The sequence below is a fragment of the Erinaceus europaeus genome, chromosome 8 (genome assembly GCF_950295315.1).
Source record: "Erinaceus europaeus chromosome 8, mEriEur2.1, whole genome shotgun sequence".
Classification (NCBI taxonomy): domain Eukaryota; kingdom Metazoa; phylum Chordata; class Mammalia; order Eulipotyphla; family Erinaceidae; genus Erinaceus; species Erinaceus europaeus.
In genome coordinates, this window is record NC_080169.1 from 11,301,173 (window position 1) to 11,321,814 (window position 20,642).

A 20,642-nucleotide genomic window follows, 5' to 3' on the forward strand; every position below is an offset into this window, starting at 1 on the left:
ATGGCAAGTCAGGGAAGATTCCAGAAGTGTGTAGGGTTGTAGGGTGGGCCCATAGGTCTGTGAATGTCTATCCTCCAGTAGCATTCCTCCCACCAGCTCCCTTGAATTCCCTTTCATGTCACTCCTTTTCTGCCCAGAAGCCCCTCATCTCTGGGGTTCTGTAATCTCCTTGTACCACTGTCCATTTGTTCCCTAAGGTTCTGTGGTCTCCTACTCCCACTTCATGGTCTCCTCTGGGGACTGTGCCCTCCCACACCCATGAGCAACCTTTCCCTTGGGGTCCCATGATCCCCTTCTTAGTACCCTTCAAGTTGCCTGGTATTCTTGATCCAGACAGCACTCTCTGCTAGGGTCTGGCTCCCTCCTACAACCACTTACTCTACTTGCTATATAAAATTAGTCATATCTAGAGTTAGTGGTGTCCAACTCATGACAACAAGAGGAGCTCTTCATCACAGTTTGGCCGTGAGTCCGGTCCTATATAATAAAGTAACGGGTAAAGGTCATGTCCAGTAGAGGAGAAATGTAGGCTTTCATAGAATAGAAGTTATGGTAAATAACACTGAACTGATTATACGATAGGATTTCTGTGCTCAATTGGAATTCCTGGATATTGTTTAGTCACTAGTTTGGCAAGTGGGGGCTTTTAGATCTAAAGGGTGTGGAGAGTTTGGGGGGCATACCTACTGGGCAAGAGTCACTTTTTCTGATAGCTGTTTTTTGTTTACTTTTGGTAAATCTGCAGGAAAGCAATTGCTGGGTGATAAAGTAGGTTCCTTTCTAGTGTTCTGCAAAATCTCCAGACTGTTGTCACAAAGGTTGGACCAGCTTACACTCTCACCAGCACTGCAGAAGTGGCCCTTTTCCCCACACCCTCTTTAACGTTTGTTATTTTTTTCCCCTCTAATGTATGGCACTCTCACTGGTGTACAGTGGAATCTCATTGTTTTCTTCATCACATTTCTCCTACTCAGGGGAATCATGGCTCCTTATAGGTCTCCTGATTCTCCTCACCTGCAGGTTTAAGCCACAGTAGGAAATGATGCTTCTCTTTGCCTTGCTCCTAGTCTCAGGACTGTTGATGGTGCAAACCCAGGATTTTCAGAATGGAAGTTATAATGAACTTGCAAAGTCACTCAATATAAGTGAGAGAAAATGTAAGTATCCATCTTTCTTGCTGCCCTGGAAGGGATAAGGATCATGTGAGCTGTGGCATCATTAGAAGGGTCTAAGAGCAATTCTGATCACCCAGTTCATCAGCTGCTTCCAACATCTGTGCAGCTGGTGCACACATGGTAGATTAGTGAGCTTCTGTGAGCAAAGGGAGCTTCATGAGACAAGAAGGCTTCCCTTGGAAGTTGAGCGGTAGGACAGTGGGTTAAGTGTAGGTGGCGCAATGTGCAAGGACCGACGTAAGCATTCCGGTTCGAGCCCCCAGCTCTCCACCTGCAGGAGAGTCACTTCACAGGTGGTGAAGCAGCTCTGCAGGTGTCTGTCTTTCTCTCCCCCTCTCTGTCTTCCCCTCCTCTCTCCATTTCTCTCTGTCCTATCCAACAATGATGGCATCAGGAACAATAATAATTACAACAATAAAACAATAAGGGCAACAAAAGGGAATAAGTAAATATTTAAAGAAAGGAAGGCTTCCCCCAAGAGCAGCAAACCTAGGGACTTGACTGGGCACCTCTGTGGGCATTCCTCAGTAAGACAAGCAGGAACTGTTGAATGCAGGGAGATCTGGAGGGTACTAGACTTCTGTGACTATAAAGCCTTCCCTGGAGAGGGTGGTAGAGGAGAGGACTCTCACCCTTGGCCACCTATGGGTGCTTTCTACACCCAGCCTCTGAACCAGGAAAAACTGCTGACAGGACCTGTCTCTGCCCCAAGAACCTGCCCACCCCAGGCTTGTGGGCTGAGCTATGTAGGACCAGAAAGTCTTTGATGCAGAGCCAAGGGGGCTGCTGCTGGCTGGACTAGGGAGTAGGGGGCTGGGAACTGGGTGAATCTGGACCCTGACACCTTCTATCTCTTCCCTCAGGGACATATAGCCTGAAATGCCACGACTGCTGGGCCATTAACAACTTCAACTGTCCAAATGTTAGAGAATGTCCTTATGACATTAGGCGTTGTCTGATAATCTCCATTCGTAAGTATCTGTTTGATTTTCTTCAATTCTGTGACTGAGTTACCCTACCTTTAGTAGTTCTGGGCAGAGAGGCCAATGTGGTTTTTCTTTTTTTCCTTTGTCTACACAAAGCTCACACTGTCCTAATCCTGAAAGCATGTTCCCTGGCACTAGGTTCAGTTTCAGGGAAGGCCTGTGGGCACCATCTTGTAGAACCTTATTGTCAGAGCCATCAGAGAGCCCCCTCTTCTTTATTGCCCTACAGAATGTAATCCCAGGAGCCATGGACTCTGCTTGGGATGGTACAACAAAAATTGTTTTTGGGAAACAAGTTGACATTAATGGGCATCAGTGGTCATATCATAAGCCAGCAACCAAATACTTCACAAAAGAGCCCTGGGAGGAATTGATCCTAGAGAGATGTGCCATTTGCTGAAAATCAGTCCAAGGCCTGAATTATAGAAGCATTGTCCTTGAAGGCCTGTGTTTGCTCTTTGGGACATAAAGGACATATATTTCTTGCTCTTTATTTTATTTCTAGTGTCCTGAGGCTTTTATGACAGATAATCAATAGGACATTTCACATGTGTGCCTATTAGGTAAGGTGCCATAGTTCTATTCAGGGAAATCCTGAGGGTAGAGCTGGATGAGGAGGAATTACACACATCTGCACAGTTGTTTCCAGAGTAGCTGGGCTCTTGAGGGGAGTTGAAGTTCTCTTTCACTCAAGAATTCCAGGTATGGACTGACATTTGGGCTGTAGCAGTTTGGCTTGGAGCTAGTTATGGTGACTCTGAGGTGGAACATGCTTACGTATTTCAAGCAGAAGTTATAAAATCTTTTTCTTTCACCTCTGCCTTTGTTTCAGGCTTGAATAGTCGTGAACTACTTATTTACAAGAACTGTACTTTCAACTGCACATTTTTATATCCAAGCCAAGTGCCTCCTGAAGCCCCCAGAAAAATAAAAATGAACCATTTCTATTTTATTCGTTGCTGTGGTTGGATGACCTGCAATGAAGGGGGGTTAACAAACTATGAGAGGGACATTATACCTGAAGAGCCAATTGAGGAGGACATAGAAGGAGCTGGACAATTGGAGTGTACATTTCTCCTGACCCTTGCCTCCATTCTAGTCAGCAGCACACTCATGTGGGAAAGTCTCGTTTGAAGGATCTGGTCAGCTACATTCTTCAACACATGTTCTTCTCCTCCCCTCACTTATGAAACAGACTGAGCCATGTAGCCCAATTTACTGAGTCTCTGATTTAGAAAATATTTTCTTAGACATTAAATGTTGCATTTGAATTGTTGGTACTCAATTTTTACCTTTTTTTTTCTGTGTTTCATTTATTATTTCATTTTTGCCTCATCCACTGGTTCACAATACTACAAAATAGTATCTTATCACATTAAGAAGCAGAGACTGAATATTTAAAAATTTTTTTATTGGGGAATTAATGTTTTACATTCGATAGTAAATACAATAGTTTGTACATGCATAACATTTCCCATTTTTTCCACCTAACAGTACAACCCCCACTAGGTCCTCTGTCATCCTTCCTGGATCTGTATCAGAGACTGAATATTATGATACAAAGCAAAACATTTTTAGCTCATAGTCTAATTCTCAGCTGAAATAGTGGTTCATGGTATGATTGGAACACAAACATCACAGGAGACTCCATTCTTTCAATTCTTATATGAAGGTAGAATCAGAGAGCATGCCGGATGTTGAGGTGGCGCACGGGTAAACTGGACCTGACATTAGAAACTGTACCCATCGTGCTTGCGGGTTCTGTAGGAATGGAGTTCTCACTGAGAATGACCCTGGCTTCACAGATGATTGTTTTGAAGTATGAGCTCACACAGTGTCATTGCTGGCAGTTCTGAACTGTGTAAGGCAGGCTGAAAGCCTAGAAATTCAGGTATAATCTGATTAATACTGTAGCCTGGACTCCAATTACTTAAGGTAACAGTATATTAACTCATACTGGTGTCTATAATGGAATCTGCCAAGAATTTCTAGTCCCTGGAACTTCATTTTTTCCTCTTAATGTATAATAACCAGTTCTATGCTTCCCCCAACTGGTTCCCTAAGCATGTCCCTGGGCCCTGTGGCTTCTATGAATGAGACACTTTGTAAATACCCATCTGGTTATACAATCAGTAGGGCCCTATGGAACAAGTAATATATAGGATTCCATTATATAAGAGGAAAACCTGAATTTGAAGAAACAGAGGCTTACAGGACTGGAGGTCTGTGTGTATGTGGTAATCCAAGAGTCCAGCATCAGAGATCCCTCTTCTACCTGATTCTCCAAATTGCCTCCCCCAGTGCTGATACAAGAAGACAAAGACCAGAATCTGGCTGTTGTGAGTAGTGAAGAGTAGAAATAAAGATGCAGAGGACATGGGAAAGTTGGAGTCCACTAAGCAGGTGCAGCAGGCCACTTACCTCCTTATCACTTCATGTGAACCAAATGCCTGGTCCCACTGGAGGAGATGGGAGGAAGGACAAAGGTGAAGTGGTCCACTACCTGCTGCCTATGCCATCATTTGTGGGGTGCCACATGAGCCAGGAAGTGTGAGGTACACTAAACCCTCCCACAGAATCTTAGGGATGCTCAGGTGTTTATATTTTCCATCAACAAGGATAGTAGCAACCCTACCTCTTAGGGGACTAACCACCACTTCAACAAAGACTTCATTTGATCATGAGATTGTGCTTGGCTAGGGTACCTTCTTCTTCTAGATTCTCCCCGTTGGTCACCTGCAACCACCAGACTATGCTCACCATTTCTTCTGGTTTGCAAGTGAGTATTATTGGTCAGATGGCCAAATCTACTCCTTTAAAAATATTTATTTATTTTCCTGTAGGGTTATCACTAGGATGCAGTACCAGCATTATAAATCCACTGCTCCTGGTGACCATTTTTTCCATTTTATTGGATAGTTCAGAGATAAAATGAGAGAGCAAGAGGAGGGAGGGAGGGAGGGAAGGAGAGAAAGAGAGAGATATATATATAGAGAGACAGAGACATCTGTAGATCTGCTTTGCTGCCCCTGAAGCATCCCTGCAGCAGGTGGGGAGTCAGAGGCTCAAACGCGGATCCTTGCACAGGTCCTTACACTTAGTACTATGTGCACTTAACTGGGTGTGCCACCTCCTGGCCCTCACCAAGTCTATTCCTTAGTTGCAGCAGTTCTGTCATAAAACATCTGGAAAGACCTATATCCAAGTCCTTGGCTGAGTGTGCCACAAAGCTGTAGAGGCTGTAGCTCCTACTAGGAATAAATAAGGCTCAGTAGAGAGTGAGTAGGGACAAATATATACTGCTGTCAAGAAAAACAAAACTGGACAGGTCACAGTACAGCTGTGTTTCAGATGTCAAATCTGGGACAAGAATTCATATAAGGCAGCTTTCCCAGAGGAAAGATTCATTACAGAGAATAAGTAGGTTGGACAGGACTTAGATGAACAAAAAGGACCACAGCAGATGTGGGCCACAGGGCAGCAAAGACTGTAGATGACACAAGTTAACTGTGAGGCATGGATGGGACTAGGCATTGAGCTGGGAATTACACTGTGATCAAGACTCAGGTTAATTTTTTCCCATGGTTTTGCTTTATAACCATGGAAGCCCAGATCAGTGGGCTACTTCACCATCTACATGCCTGGTAGACATAAATGTGGTCCAGTAAGTGGGGTTCAAGGAAGATGCTGTGTTGTTATAGGACACAATGAAGACCCGCTGATTAGCTGGGCTGCCAGTGCAGGATGTGAATTACTGATGGCCTTCAAGGTCAGGAGAGGGAAGGTGGAGGGCATTAACATGAAGTGGAATACCATTTTAGGATTCATATGCATTATTTTCTCCAACAGGAAGGTTTCAGCACTAGGTCAGAGGAGAAGGACCCATTTAGCAAACCACTGGGTCATCCCAAGGTGATGAATTGATCCCACCTTCCTTGCTAAGTTCAAATCACAGGGTGCAGGAAAAGGAGAAAACTAGAGTACCCAATCAGGTGGGCCAAGCCCCAACATGCACAACCACAGGGCACTCACACCCGCAAGCAATGACCAATCTGCATCAAGTATGGCTCTGCTCCCACCTCTTCCCCACCCCCACTCCAGGAGACACATATATGTGGGAAAGCAGGAGGAGGAGTAGGAACAGGAGCAAGATCTCTGTGTTGGCCAGGTGCCTGCCCACACACTGGCACAAGCCAAAGCTGAACATCAAGCTGAATAGCCGGGAGCTGGGCTCCTTCCTTTCCAACCAGTGTTGGGGGTGATAGCGCTCAGGTCTTGTAAATGTAGTAGGACTTCGACCCAGGGAATAAAGAGACAGCATGACCAGTGTCGGCAGGCAGGTGGAGAGAGGCAGAGTGAGCTTCCCTTCAGGTTGGGGTGAATGGTACAAACATAGGTCACCTGTGGGAGGGGCTGTGGGGCCTCACTCACCCCAGCTGGAATGTGGTAGTTGTGCAGAACCACGTCTGATGTCAACACTCTGTCCAGAGTGACACCTACTGGGTACAGCCTATGACAGAGCGTCCAGCAGTCTCAGCAGTGGCAGGGCCCCTCCTCACCCAGGGCATGCCTGCTCAGGGAAACTCCCCAAGGCCCACCACATGCTTCTGGCACCAGGGAACTAGTGGAGGGAAACTACTTCTTTCCACCTCCTGAAAAAACTCCGCCAGTCTGAGAGCCTGGACCAAGGAGGTCATGCTAACCTGGTGAACAGGACTTTGAAGTAGGGATAGGAGAGGGCTACCCTGCTCTCCCCTCATGGTCATAAAATGTGGGGAATGCTTTCCTGGGCCGTGCAGCTTCTCAGCCTCAGGCTCAGTCTGAAACCCCCCTGATCACTGCCCTCCAGACATGAGGGACAATGAAGGGAGGGGAACCCCACTTACCTCAAGATCTCCTTAAGGGTTGCCTGCAGCAGGGGCAGCTCTGAGATTATCCTCTGGGGCTTTTCAGAGATCGCAGTCTCATATTCCAGGATCTCCTGACGCAGGGCCTGCTGCACTTTGGGGTTCCTAGCCAGCTCAAATAAGGTCATCAGCAGGCTGTAGGTAGACTGCAGGAGGCAGGGGGCAGGGTTTAGACCTGGCCCAGGTCATGGTCCTCAGTCAAGGACACCCTTCTGACACCCTGAACTTCCCTGGGGACCAGATCCTCTCTCACTCAGGGTGACATTCATGCAGAGAAGACAGAGCCAGGCACCTGAGACCCGAGACCTGGGATACAGGTGGGGGAGTGCCCAGATCCTTTCACACAGCACTATATGGGCTTAACCAGGTGCATCATTGCCTAGACCCTTCACTTCCTTTCTAAACCACACACAGGCCTATTACAACTTTCATGTGATTCATTTGTTTCCCTCTCTGGAAATGGAAACAAGGCAACAGAACCTGACTTCCTAAGGTGTCCCCAAATTTCTTTCCTTCACAGTGAAGGGGCACAACAGAGGATTCTTGTCACAAAAGTTCTTGGTCCCAATGGAACTAGATTCAGAGACTTCAGTCCCTGTGCTGTTCCTAATAGTGGCCACCCTTTGTTTTGGTCTCACAACATTCTAGTTGTTTCCCTAAACAACTTGCTTAGATGTGATGAACTTTTCAAATACGGGGCTTTGAATAAAGCACACCATCCTCTATAATGTAGTTGCGTCTCTTCCATTAACTGGGAAACCTCCAGAGTCAAGACTGAGGTACTCTGAAGAGAAATTTTTGGCAGATAGCAACATAGACACCCAGCATGACTGAACAGAACACTGCCTTAAGTAGATCGCAGCCTGCAACATCAATCAACTTATACCTGAATTTCTAGCCTTTCAGCCTTCCCTACACAATTCAGAGCTTCAAGCACTGACACTGTAGGAGTTTATTCCTTAAAATAACCATATATGGAGAGTTGGGAAGTAGTGCAGCAGGTTAAGCGCATGTGGCATAAAGCACAAAGACAGGTGAAAGCATCCTGGTTTGAGCTCCACCTCCCCACCTGAAGGAGAGTCACTTCACAAGCTGTGAAGCAGGTCTGCAGATGTCTATTCTTCTATCCTCCTTTCTGTCTTCCCCTCGTCTCTCCATTTCTCTCTGTTCTATCCAACAATGATGACATCAATAACAACAACAACTACAATTAAATAACAAGGGCAACAAAAGGAAATAAATAAATATTTAATACAAACAAACAAAAAGCAACAACAATATATGAAGCCAGAGATCATTCTGAGTGAGAACTCCATTGCTACAGAACCTGGCTGACTGACACCTACAAGCACATTCGATAGTTTCTTTTTTCTTTTTTTAATATATATTCATTCCCTTTTGTTGCCCTTGTTATTTTACTGTTGTAGTTATTATTGATGTCATCATTGTTGGATAGGACAGAGAGAAATGGAGAGAGGAGGGCAAGACAGAGAGGGGGAGAGAAAGATAAGGGGAAGAGAAAGATAAGACACCTGCAGACCTACTTCACCATTTGTGAAGCGACTCCCCTGCAGGTGGGGAGCCGGGGCTCGAACCGGGATCCTTACGCCGGTCCTTGAGGTTTGCACTACCTGCATTTAACCTGTAGAGCTACCGCCCAACTCCTAGATATAGTTTCTAATGTCAGATCCTGCTAGCCCATGTGCCGCCTCAACATCCAGCATGCTCTCTGCTTCTGCCTTCAACTGAGAATTGTAGGATGGAGTCTCCAGTGATGCTTGTTTTCCAGTTATGCCTGTGACCTCTTTTCCAGCTAAGAATTAGATTAACCTTTGTAACTATTTAGCTTCAGTTATAGCATTCATTCTCTCAGTGCTCAAGTGGTAAAAAAAATTTTTTTTTGCAATATTGTGAACCAGTGTCTGAGTAAAATTTTTTTTTGCAATATTGTGAACTAGTGTCTGAGTAAAAGAAAAGAAGGAAATTGAATAAATGAAACATTAAACCAAATGGTAATCATTGAATGCTAACAACACAAATAAGACATTCTTTATTATCCTCATAAAATAATCTACAAATGCAGAACTCAACAAGTGGGGTTGTGTGAGTTAATGTCTCAATATTTCAAGTTTGGAGAGAAGAACATGTGTTGAAGAATGTAGCTGACCAGACTGTTCAAATGAGATCTTCCCACATAAGCATACTGCTGACTAGAATGGAGGCAAGGGTCAGGAGAAATGTACACTCCAATTGTCCAGCTCCTTCTGTGTCCTCCTCAAGTGACTCATCAGACTCAATGTCCCTCTCATAGTTTGTTAATCCCCCTTCATTGCAGATCATGCAACCACAGCGACAAACAAAACAGAAGTGATTAATTTAGAGTTTTCTGGGGGTTTCAGGAAGCACTTGGCTTGGGTATAAAAATGTGCAGTTGAGAGTACAATTCTTGTAAATAAATAGTTCATGGCTATTCAAGCCTGAAACAAAGGTAGAGGTGAAAGTAAAAGATTTTATACCTTCTGCTTGAAATATGTAAGCATGTTCCATCTCAGAGTCACCATAACTAGCTCCAAGCCCAACTGCTACATCCCAAATGTCACTTCATGCCTGGAATTCTTGAGTGAAAGAGAACCTCCAACTCCACTCAAGAGCCCAGCTACTCTGGAAACAACTGTGCAGATGTGTGTAATTCCTCCTCATCCATCTCTACCTCAGGCTTTCACCTGGCCTAGTAGGCACACATGTGAAATGTCCTGTTGATTATCTGTCATAAAAGCCTCAGGACACTAGAAATAAAATGAAGAGCAAGAAACGTATGTCCTTTATGTCCCAAAGAGCAAACACAGACCTTCAAGGACAATGCTTCTATAATTCAGGCCTTGGACTGATTTTCAGCAAATGGCACATCTCTCTAGGATCAATTCCTCCCAGGGCTCCTTTGTGAAGTTCTTGGTTGCTGGATTATGATATGACCACTGATGCCCATTAATGTCAACTTGTTTCCCAAAAAATTCTTGTTGTACCATCCCAAGCACAGCCCGTGACTCCTGGGATTACCTTCACTAGTGCAGTAGGGAAGAGTGGGGGTGGCTGGGGCTCTCTGATGGCTCAGACATTAAGGCTACCTGGCCACAACTCCTGAGCTCTAATTCTGGCTTAGTTAGATTCCTCACCCTGATTCACAAGTTATGCCCCCATCCCTTTAGCCTTACTTTGTTACCATGATTTACTTTCTTCTAAACTTATTATAATTTATTTAGGCATTCGTGGCTCTGGGATCTCTCCTTGATGATCCCAGAAAGAGGTGGTTACTCAAATTCACTGAAGACTATTCCTTCTCTTCTATGTCAGAGAAAGGCATCTCCTAAGGTGATCACCTGATGACTTTGCATAAAGTATACATCACCAGGAAGCCAGCAGCTAGCACAGGAGACAGAACCGAGTGAAAACTCCTGAGTTCAATCTGTGTCTGTCAACTCAAGCATTGCACAATAGCCAAGACCAACGTAAGTGTTTTCAAAGCTAAATCCATGTCAGAGTTGCCTGTCTCTGAACATTAAGGTAGGGTAACTCAGTCACAGAATTGAAGAAAATCAAACAGATACTTACGAATGGAGATTATCAGACAATGCCTAATGTCATAAGGACATTCTCTAACATTTGGACAGTTGAAGTTGTTAATGGCCCAGCAGTCGTGGCATTTCAGGCTATATGTCTCTGAGGGAAGAGATAGAAGGTGTCAGGGTCCAGATTCACCCAGTTCCCAGCCCCCTGCTTCCTTGTCCAGCCAGCAGCAGCCCCCTTGGCTCTGCATCAAAGACTTTCTGGTCCTACACAGCTCAGCCCACAAGCCTGGGGTGGGCAGGTTCTTGGGGCAGAGACAGGTCCTGTCAGCAGTTTTTCCTGGTTCAGAGGCTGGGTGTAGAAAGCACCCATAGGTGGCCAAGGGTGAGAGTCCTCTCCTCTACCACCCTCTCCAGGGAAGGCCTGATAGTCACAGAAGTCTAGTACCTGGGGGTCAGGAGGTAGCGCAGTGGGTCAAGCGCAGGTGGTGCAAACCGCAAGGGCAGTCGTAAGGATCCGGTGTCAGCCCCCAGCTCCCCACCTACAGGGGTATTGCTTCACAGGTGGTGAAGCAGGCCTGCAGGTGTCTATCTTTCTCTCCTCCCCTCTTTGTCTCCCCCTTCTTCTTTGATTTCTCTCTGTTCTATCCAACAAGTGACATCAACAACAACAATAATAACCACAACAAGGCTACAACAAGGGCAACAAAAGGGGGGGAAATGGCTTCCAGGATCAGTGGATTCATAGTGAAGGCACTGAGCCCCAGCAATAACCCTAGAGGCAAAAATACAAAAAAATAAAAATAAAAATAAAAAAAGGCTTGCACCCTCCAGATCTCCCTGCATTTAACTTTTCCTGCTTGTCTTAATGAGGAATGGCCACTCAGGTGCCCAGTCAAGGCTCTAGGTTTGCTGCTCTTGGGGGAAGACTTCTTATCTCATGAAGCTCCCTTTGCTCACAGAAGCTCACTATTCTACCATGTGTGCACCAGCTGCACTGATTTTGGGAGCAGCTGATGAACTGGGTGATCAGTATTGCTCTCAGACCCTTCTAATGATGCCACAGCTCTCATAATCCTTATCCCTTCCAGGACAAGAGGGAGGTGGACACTTACATCTTCTCTCACTTATATTGAGTGATTTTGCAAGCTCATTGTGACTTCAATTCTGAAAATCCTGGGTTTCCACCATTGAAAGTCCTTAGACTAGGAGCAAGGCAAAGAGAAGCACCATTTCTTACTGTGGCTTAAACCTGCAGATGAAGAGAACCAGATGACCCATAAGGAAGCATGACGCCCCTAAGCAGAAAAAAATACAATGAAGACAATAATGAGATTCCACTGTATACCAGTGAGAATTCCATACGTTGGAGGAGACAAAAAAGGAGGGGGGGCAGGTGGTATTGAATCTGGTTAAGTACACACATCATAGTGCATAATGACCCAGGTTCAAGCCCCTGGTCCCCATCTGTGGGGGGGGGGGGCAGGGCTGCAGGTGTCTCTTTCTCCCGCTCTATCTCCACTATCCTCCTCTCAAGTTCTCTCTGTCTCAGTCTAATAATAAATAAATATAAATTTAAGAAAAAAAGAAGAGAAAGAAGTTATGGGTTCTGATGGAACTGGAGTTCAGAGCCTTCTGGAGACCAATATTTCTAATAGATATTAATGGAAAATTCTCACCAACATCTTGGCAAAGAGAATTCCAGAATGGGGCAGAGGGTAGATAACATAATGGGTATGCAAAGAGACTCTCATGCTTGAGGCTCCAAAGTCCCAGGTTCAATCCCCTGTACCACCATCGGTCAGAGCTGAGCAGTGCTCTGATTTAAAAAAAAATGAGAGAGAATTCTAGAGTGTATTAAGGACCAAGTTGAATTCGCCCAAGGTCCCAAAAAATATTTTTAAAAGTTTCAAAATATGCAAATAAATTATTATATACCACAAATCAATAAGAAAGTAAGCAAAAAAACCCCATGATCATATCAGTAGATATTGAAAAACATTCAAAAAGACTTAGCATATATTTATGAAAAAATAATAAATTGGGAATAGAAGGAAAATGCTTCTCCATAATAAAGGATAGATTTATTATATATTATATGAAAGTCTACTGTTAGCATCCTATTCACTTACTAGGTAAATAATTTTTCCTAAGATATAAAATATGAGAAAAATGTTCACTCTTACTTCTTTTTCTTCTAGCGTTTGCCCTTCTTCCGTAGCCAGTCAACAGCGTCAGGTTGAGCCTGATGTAAAGTTTCGAGACCTCCTTTGAATCTGGAGAGGTGGCAGTCATTGACTATGTGGGTCATAGTCTGTCTGGAGCCGCAGGGGCAATTCGGGTCGTCTCTGGCTCCCCAGCGATGGAACATAGCGGCGCACCGGCCATGGCCTGTTCGATAGCGATTGAGGAGGGCCCAATCATAACGTGGTAGGTCAAAACTGGGTTGACGCTTGCAGGGGTCTGTGATGAGGTGTTTGTTCTTTACCTCAGTTGACTGCCAACTCTGTTTCCAAGAGACTGGAACAGAGAAGTTCAGTGTAGGCAAAGCGCAAGGACCGGCTTAAGGATCCCAGTTGGAGCTCCCGGCTCCCCACCTGCAGGGGAGTCGCTTCACAGGTGGTGAAGTAGGTCTGCAGGTGTCTATCTTTCTCTCTCCCTCTCCGTTTTCCCCTCCTCTCTCCATTTCTCTCTGTCCTATCCAACAATAATGACAACAATAATAACTACAATAATAAAACAACAAGGGCAACAAAGGGAATAAATAAATATAAAAAACATAAAAAAGAAATAAGGCTATGGCATCATTTAACCCCTTACACAAAAATATGGCTGAAAACATATTTTCAAAACTTGAATATTAGATATCACAAAATATATAGAAAAAAACAGATGAACTACATAAAGATGAACATGTAGATTCAACCACACCAGCAGGGGGCAGCAAGAATAAACAAATGAGACCATCAAATTTAAAAGAAAACTTTTACATTGAAGAAAGCAACCACAAAAAGGTCTAGGACATGCAAGAAGGCATTTTCACATCACATTTCTGACTAGAGGTTGATATCTAAAATGCATAAACCAATCATGTAACTCAATAACAACAACAACAAAATAAGCAAGCTGGTAAAAGTGTAGACAATAGATCAGGACAAAGAATATGGCCCACAGACATGTGGGGGTAAAATGCCACTCAGCATCTATTACTACTAGGGATACACACACTAAAGTGTTGAGATATCACCTAAAATGGTGATAATGGCATATATCAAAATGCTTGGAAACAAGTGTTTTTGAGGATGTGGAGAAAAAGAACCTCTGGTACTACTGGTTGGAACAGAAATTGGTACATCTCCTACAGTAGACAGTCTGGGGAAATTGTTTTTAAAAATGTAAAATGCCTTATGATTCTGAATGGCATTCCTAGGCATATATCCAAAGGACATGCATGGAAGCTCTAATTCAAAAGGATATTATGTTCATACCTATGTTCCTAACTTCACTGGTCACAATAGCCAATGCATGTGATCAACCTAAAATACCCATTAACTGATGACTGAGTAAATAAGCTGAAGGCTGCAAAGTCAGTGATGCCTCTGTTCTGCCATTTAATAAGATAGCATTGTGCCACTTTAGTCAAAATGGATGGATCTGGGTGTGACTTTGCTAAGTGAAATAAGAAGCCAAAGATGGTTCCACTAATATGTGAAAATACTTAAAGCACATAAACTTGCATTAAAAGCAGTAATAATAAAATTGACTCTTAGACTTTGAGACCTAAGATGGGAGGAGGAGGGCAGGAGGAGGGTTCTCTAGAGCAACTGTGCTGGAACTTTGGTAGCAGTTACAGTGAGAGATATTTAAAACTATGCTGCTAAAATATTATAAGTGCTGTATTTATTTTTTTAAAAGATGTCACTTCGGGTTTTTATTTTTTTTAATTGGGGGGATTAATGGTTTATATCCAATAGTAAATACAGTTGTTGGTACATGTATAAAATTTCTCAGTTTTTGGCAAAACACTCTCACCCTCCTTCTAGGTCCTCTTCCAACATTATGCACCAAGACCAGAACCCTCTGCCTGTCTAGAGTCCTTTACTTTGTTGCAATACCTCAAACCCAGTCCAAGTTCTGCTTTGTGTTTCCCCTATTGCCCTTAATTCACAACTTCATCTATAAGTGAGATTATCCTATACTCATCCTTGGGTTTTTAATTAGTGTACTAAAAATAATAGAATTAAGATTACTTTTCAAAGTCATATACTTGGATTTAGGTCCAAAAAGAACTGTCATGTGTGAATTGTTGTTGCACTTGAACCTTAATGTTAGAATTATGTCTGCAATAATTGTTTTGACATAATTCTAAGTAAAAATATTGGAACAATGAAAAACAGTATCTTTGTATCTTGGAACTATCAACGGGATTTTTTTGAAAAAAAAATTAATGAAAGGTCTTTGCACTTAAGTAAAGAAAATTATAAACCAGAACTCTTCCAAGTTGGTGTTTTCTGTTATTGCCAGATATTTACGAACACATTTACCCATAATTCTAAATTGGTATGAGAGTCCAACCACAATGTGTCCCTAAAAGATAAATCCAAGCATTATGACCTGCAGCCTGATGATTATGTCCTAAAACATCAACTCAAAGAATACCTCTAACTCCACTAGCATGACCACACAAGGTACCAATCCAACTTTCCCATTTAGGTGACCCTAACTTCCCATTTTAAAAGGATTCTTGTTCTTAGATGAACTTCTGAGAAGATAAACAACCTAAAACCGAAATTCACCATCCTTGACCAGAAACAAACTAAATAGAAAAGCAGGTGAAAGCTGAAAGGGCAAGAACCAGATACACTAGAAACAGGAAGGTGACAGATGAGGGGGGAAAAAAGGCTGCAAAGAACTCACGTTCTTCTCAGGTTTGTTACCTTGGTTGCATTCAACAAAGAGGTATGCCCACCACACTCTATACATCTTTTAGATCTAAAAGCCTCCACTTGCCAAACTAGTGACTAAACAATATCCAGGAAATCCAATGTGATCACAGAAATCCTATTGTACAACAATTTCAGTGTTATTTACCATAACTTCTATTCTATGAAAGCCTACATTTCTCCTTTAATGGATATGACTTTTACTGATTACTTCATCATATAGGACCTGACCCATGGCCAAACTGTGATGAAGAGCTTCCTTCTGTTGTCATAAGTTAGACACCACTAACTCTGGATATGACAACTTTTGTATATCTAGTAGAGTATGTGGTTGTAGGAGGGAGCCAGACCCTAGCAGAGAGTGCTGTCTGGATCAAGAATACCAGGCAACTTGAAGGGTACTAAGAAGGGGATCATGGGACCCCAAGGGAAAGGTTGCTACATGGGTGTGGGAGGGCACAGTCCCCAGAGGAGACCATGAAGTGGGAGTAGGAGACCACAGAACCTTAAGGAACAAATGGACAGTGGTACAAGGAGATTACAGAACCCCAGAGATGAGGGGCTTCTGGGCAGAAAAGGAGTGACATGAAAGGGAATTCAAGGGAGTTGGTGGGAGGAATGCTACTGGAGGATAGACATTCACAGACCCATGGGCCCACCCTACAACCCTACACACTTCTGGAATCTTCCCTGACTTGCCATCTGCTAACCCCCACCTTACACAACCCCAGCACACAGGACAAGGAGCTACTGCTGCTTCTTCCTCCATGCATTCACAACCTTTCAGTGCCTGCCTTGACTTCCCCTCCAACAGAGGCACAGTCTTCTGGAAACTTCCCTGCTCCTCACTCCAACTCATGCGGCAAAGAAGCATCCAACTTTCTTTTCCACTAGAAGCACAGCTTTCTGGAACTTTCTCAATCACCCTAGCACATAAGTCAAGGAACCACCCCTAGCTTCCCCTTCTGTCAGATACACAACCCTATGGAATATCCTGTGCTCACCATTATATGAGGCAAGGAAACATGCAAGCTTCCCCCTCCACTAGACACACAATCTTCTGGAACTTTCCTGCACTTCCCCTCCACTAATGGCATAACATTCTGGAACCTTGCCTGACTTCTCTTCTCCAAGGAATCAACCTAGAATCTTGCCCCATCTGGAACCTTCCCTGGTGTGCCTCCACTAAGGGCAAACCTTCTGGAGCCTTTCCTGAATTCCCCTCCACTAAGGACACAACCTTCTGGAACCTCCCAAGACTTGCCCTCCAATAAGGACATAACCTTCTAGAATCTTCCATGGCTTTTCTGGAATCATTGCTAGAGCCATGACTGAGAATCTGCCTGCAAAATTGACCTCCAAACCCTATAACACTGCTCTGAGGCTGAGCTCATCCATGGTGCACCCACTATATTTGGAACCTTCTATCCTACCCACACACCCACCAGGACACACAGACCTGTACAATTCCCCCACCATGAGGTATCAGCTGTTCTGGACTCCTACCTGCTCCCACCCCATTGTCCATGACACACATAAGCTTTGGGAAACTTCTCTGAGACATTAGTGTAAGCTGCCCAAACCTTCAGAAAACTTCCCTACCTATTCTCCAGGAGGTGCACCAACTTCTGGAATCTTTCCTGATTTCCCTTCCCCTAGACCTTATCCCACACCCCCACCCCCAACATACAGACCAAGAAGCTCCGTCTTCCACGAGATACTAAACTGATTGGTGGCTTTTTTGGTGTCCCCTGCAACAGAGGCACCATCTTCTGAAAACTTCCCTTCTCCCCACTCCAACAGATGACACAAAAAACACTATAAACACTAGGGGAACAAACTTCTGGAACCTTCCCAACTCCCTCAACACATGGGACAAGGAACCATCCTAGCTTCTCTTCCATAAGACACACAACTCTGGAATATTCTGTGCCCTTCATTACATGGGGTGAGGAAATATTCTAGCTTCCCCCCCATAGACACACAGCCTTCCAGAGCCTGTCATGACTTCCCTTCCACTAAGGACACAACACTCTGAAACCTTGTCTCATTTCCCCTCCTTTAAGGGTACAAGCTTCTGGAACCTTCCCACCCGACCCACCCCCAACACACGAGGTGAGGAACCACCCCATGTCCCCTGTTGGTGAGACACACTCCCTTCTAGCACCTTCCCTACTTCCTCTCCACTAGGTCACAACCTTCAGGACCTTTCTCAGCCCCCTTCCCCCGGATCACACAGCCAGGCCAAAGGCCAAAGACCATGCTGGCTTCCCCTTGGATGAGACACACAACCTTCGGGATCCTTCCCTTGCCGTCCCCACCACTAAGGACACCACCTTCTGGAGCCTTCCCTGATTTTCCCTACACAAAGGACACAACCCTCTGGACCTTGCCCGACTTTCCTCCACTAACAACATAACCTTCTGAGATCTTCCTGTCCTCCTCTACTCCCGGGACATCACCTTCTGGGCCCTCCCTGATTTGTCCTCTACTAAGGTCACAACTTTCTGGCCCTCCCTGGCTTCTCTTCCACTAATACTATTATGCAACCTGTCCTGACTTCCCCTGCACGGACGACGTTGGCTTCTAGACACTTCCGTGATTTCCCTTCCATCGCGGTCACTTCCATCTGGAGCCTTCCCTGACCACCCCTTTCCCAGAGCCTCGGCTTTCGGGGGCCTCCTGCTCTCCCCCCACTAGCAGCTGGGCTTTCTGGCCCCCCCACCCCCCGACTTTCCCTCCACTCAGGGCCCAGCGTTCTGGCAACTTCCCCGGATTCTCTAGGAGGGCAACGCCCTGGATTCTCCTCCATGAACAGCACAAGCTTCTGGAACCTCCCCCCCGCCCGCCCCCCACAATATGAGGGAAGGAGCCATCTTGGACGCCCCAAGTGACACAGTCGCTTCTCCGAGCTTCCCTGACTCCCTCCACTGCGAGCGCACTTTCTGGAGCCTTCCTGTCCCCCACCCCCACCCCGAGGCCGGAGGCAGAGGGCCATTCTGGGGTCCCCTCCGGGAGACACCACCTCGTGGAAGCCGCCCTGCTGCGGGCCTGCGGCCTTCGGGGCGTCAAGGGGCAGCTGCGGGTCGCCCAGCAGGCGGCTCCGCCCACCGGCGCTTCTGAGGCTGCGCCCTCTGATGTCATCACCCCTCCAGGCAAGCCCCCTTCTCCGCGCATGCGCACCCCCCCTCGGTGGGCCTCGGGCCTGGGAGGTGTTGGCAGCACAAGGGCCAGGCAGGGGCTCCCAGACCTGGTGGCGCAGAGCCTGGAAAGGCGCCCCTGCACTCTGCTCTGCAGGAGGGTGCCTTGTGCCTGGCCCCTAAAGTGCCTGGGGGTGGGGAGACGTTAGCTGGGGTCTCAGGCGTCTCTGAGCTGGAGCACGATGAGTCCCAAGGCTGGTGTCTCTGAGGAGGGAGAGGGATTTATAAGGGGTTTGGCCTCAACCTTGGGGAGGGGTCCCGCGGGGCTGTTCTCTGAGACAGGAGGCTGCCAGGGTAAAACCTTCATGTCTACAGGATCCTCGGTGACTGGCGACTTTGGACTTGTCGCCTGTGTCCTTCCAGCAGTCTCTGCTGAGCTTCCAGAAGTTTGGGGCTGCCTTCCTGGTCACAGAAGCGCTCCCTGTCAGCTCTCCCAAAAAAGGCACCCCAAATCCTGCCTGTGCTATAGACAGCAAGGTGGCAAAACCATTCCAGGAGTTCTGGGTGCCCTGGGAGAAGCCCGTGGAAGGTTCCATAAGGTCCGAGTTCATCACAGGATGGGTCACTGTGGGCCGACCTCGAAGGTGTGCACCTGTCCTAGACTGGTGGCATGGAAGGTTCTGCAAGGTCAGGCCATTGCTCTGCCAGGCATGGGGGGGTGTACTGCACCCATGGAGCTGGGATCATTCAGTGTTGCAATTCTTACGGCCTTCTCTCTGTGTGGAGGTCGTCTGGGCGATAGAGAGAAAGAGAGACCATGTAGAATGGTGCAGTGTCCTGCACTGATGACTATAGTTGTAGCAGGACATTCCAGCTAGCTGTTTTGTGAACTTGGTCTTAATTTCTGCTTTATACCTAACCCAGCACCTAGAGGACTCTGTGCCCAGTAAAGTTACCTGTAAGCGCCTCAGATTTAAATCGAAGTAGATAGCTAAAGTATCCAATACAGAATAATAGCGCCTAAAAAAGCTAACTTCTGATTATGTTAAAGGAGACGCAGTAATTTACTGGGGCAGGTGGTCCCTTTGATGTTCAGTTGAAATTGAAAATATCTAAACTCAGTTATGACTTCACATATCCTAAAGCTGATTACCCATGTATGCCTTTCTGCTTTCTGCTTAATCAGCCACTTTGAACATGGAATTTTTTAAATTTCTTTTTAAATTTTTAATTAATTAATTAATTTAAGAAAGGAGAAATTAACAAAACCTTAGGATAGGAGGGGTAGAACTCCACACAATTCCCACCACCCAATCTCCATACCCCATCCCCTCCCCTGATAGCTTTCCCATTCTCTATCACTCTGGGAGTATGGACTCAGGGTCCTTGTGGGGTGCAGAAGGTGGGAGGTCTGGCTTCTGGAATTGCTTCCCCGCTGAACATGGGTATTGACTGGTCGATCCATACTCCCAGTCTGCCTCTCTCTGTCCCTAGTAGGATGCATCTCTGGGGAAGCGAGGTTCCAGGACACATTGGTGGGGTGGTCAGTCCAGGTAAGTCTGGTCGGCATCATGCTTGCATCCAGAACCTGGTGGATGAAAAGAGAGTTAACATACAAAGCCAAACAAATTGTTGAGCAAACATGGACCCAATGGTTGGAATAGTGGAGAGGAAGTGTTAGGGGGGTACTCACTGCAAACTCTAGTGTACTTCTGCTTTCACGTATATATTTTGCCCTGGTTTATGGACACATGTGAACATATGGTCTATCTCAGGGGACCTGGTCTATGTCTAGGTTTGGGGACTTTATTAGGAAGTGGACCACCTGGAATGAAATTAGAGAATACTATGAAAGGAAAGGTCTCACCTGAGTGATGAGGCTGGAGGGTTGTCATTCCACACCTGAAGTCTCTGGTCACAGGCTGAAG

The 20,642-nt window shown here is 45.6% G+C and overlaps 2 protein-coding genes across 2 annotated transcripts; one reads left to right on the forward strand and one right to left on the reverse strand.

Annotated features, from left to right (window-relative positions):
* Positions 1-793: 793 nt before the first annotated feature.
* LOC132539758 (glycosyl-phosphatidylinositol-anchored molecule-like protein) lies at positions 794-3,432 on the forward strand. Its single transcript, XM_060195694.1, has 3 exons — positions 794-1,157; positions 2,039-2,146; positions 2,994-3,432. Exons 1-3 carry the CDS (start codon positions 1,040-1,042, stop codon positions 3,293-3,295), a joined length of 528 nt encoding a protein of 175 aa, XP_060051677.1. The 5' UTR covers positions 794-1,039; the 3' UTR covers positions 3,296-3,432.
* A 1,399-nt stretch (positions 3,433-4,831) lies between these two features.
* On the reverse strand, positions 4,832-18,188 carry LOC132539841 (cytochrome P450 11B1, mitochondrial-like). Its single transcript, XM_060195772.1, has 6 exons — positions 18,125-18,188; positions 7,048-7,243; positions 6,594-6,671; positions 6,304-6,492; positions 5,917-6,023; positions 4,832-4,929 (listed from the first exon to the last, which is right to left on the reverse strand). Exons 1-6 carry the CDS (start codon positions 18,186-18,188, stop codon positions 4,832-4,834), a joined length of 732 nt encoding a protein of 243 aa, XP_060051755.1.
* Between the last annotated feature and the right edge of the window lie 2,454 nt (positions 18,189-20,642).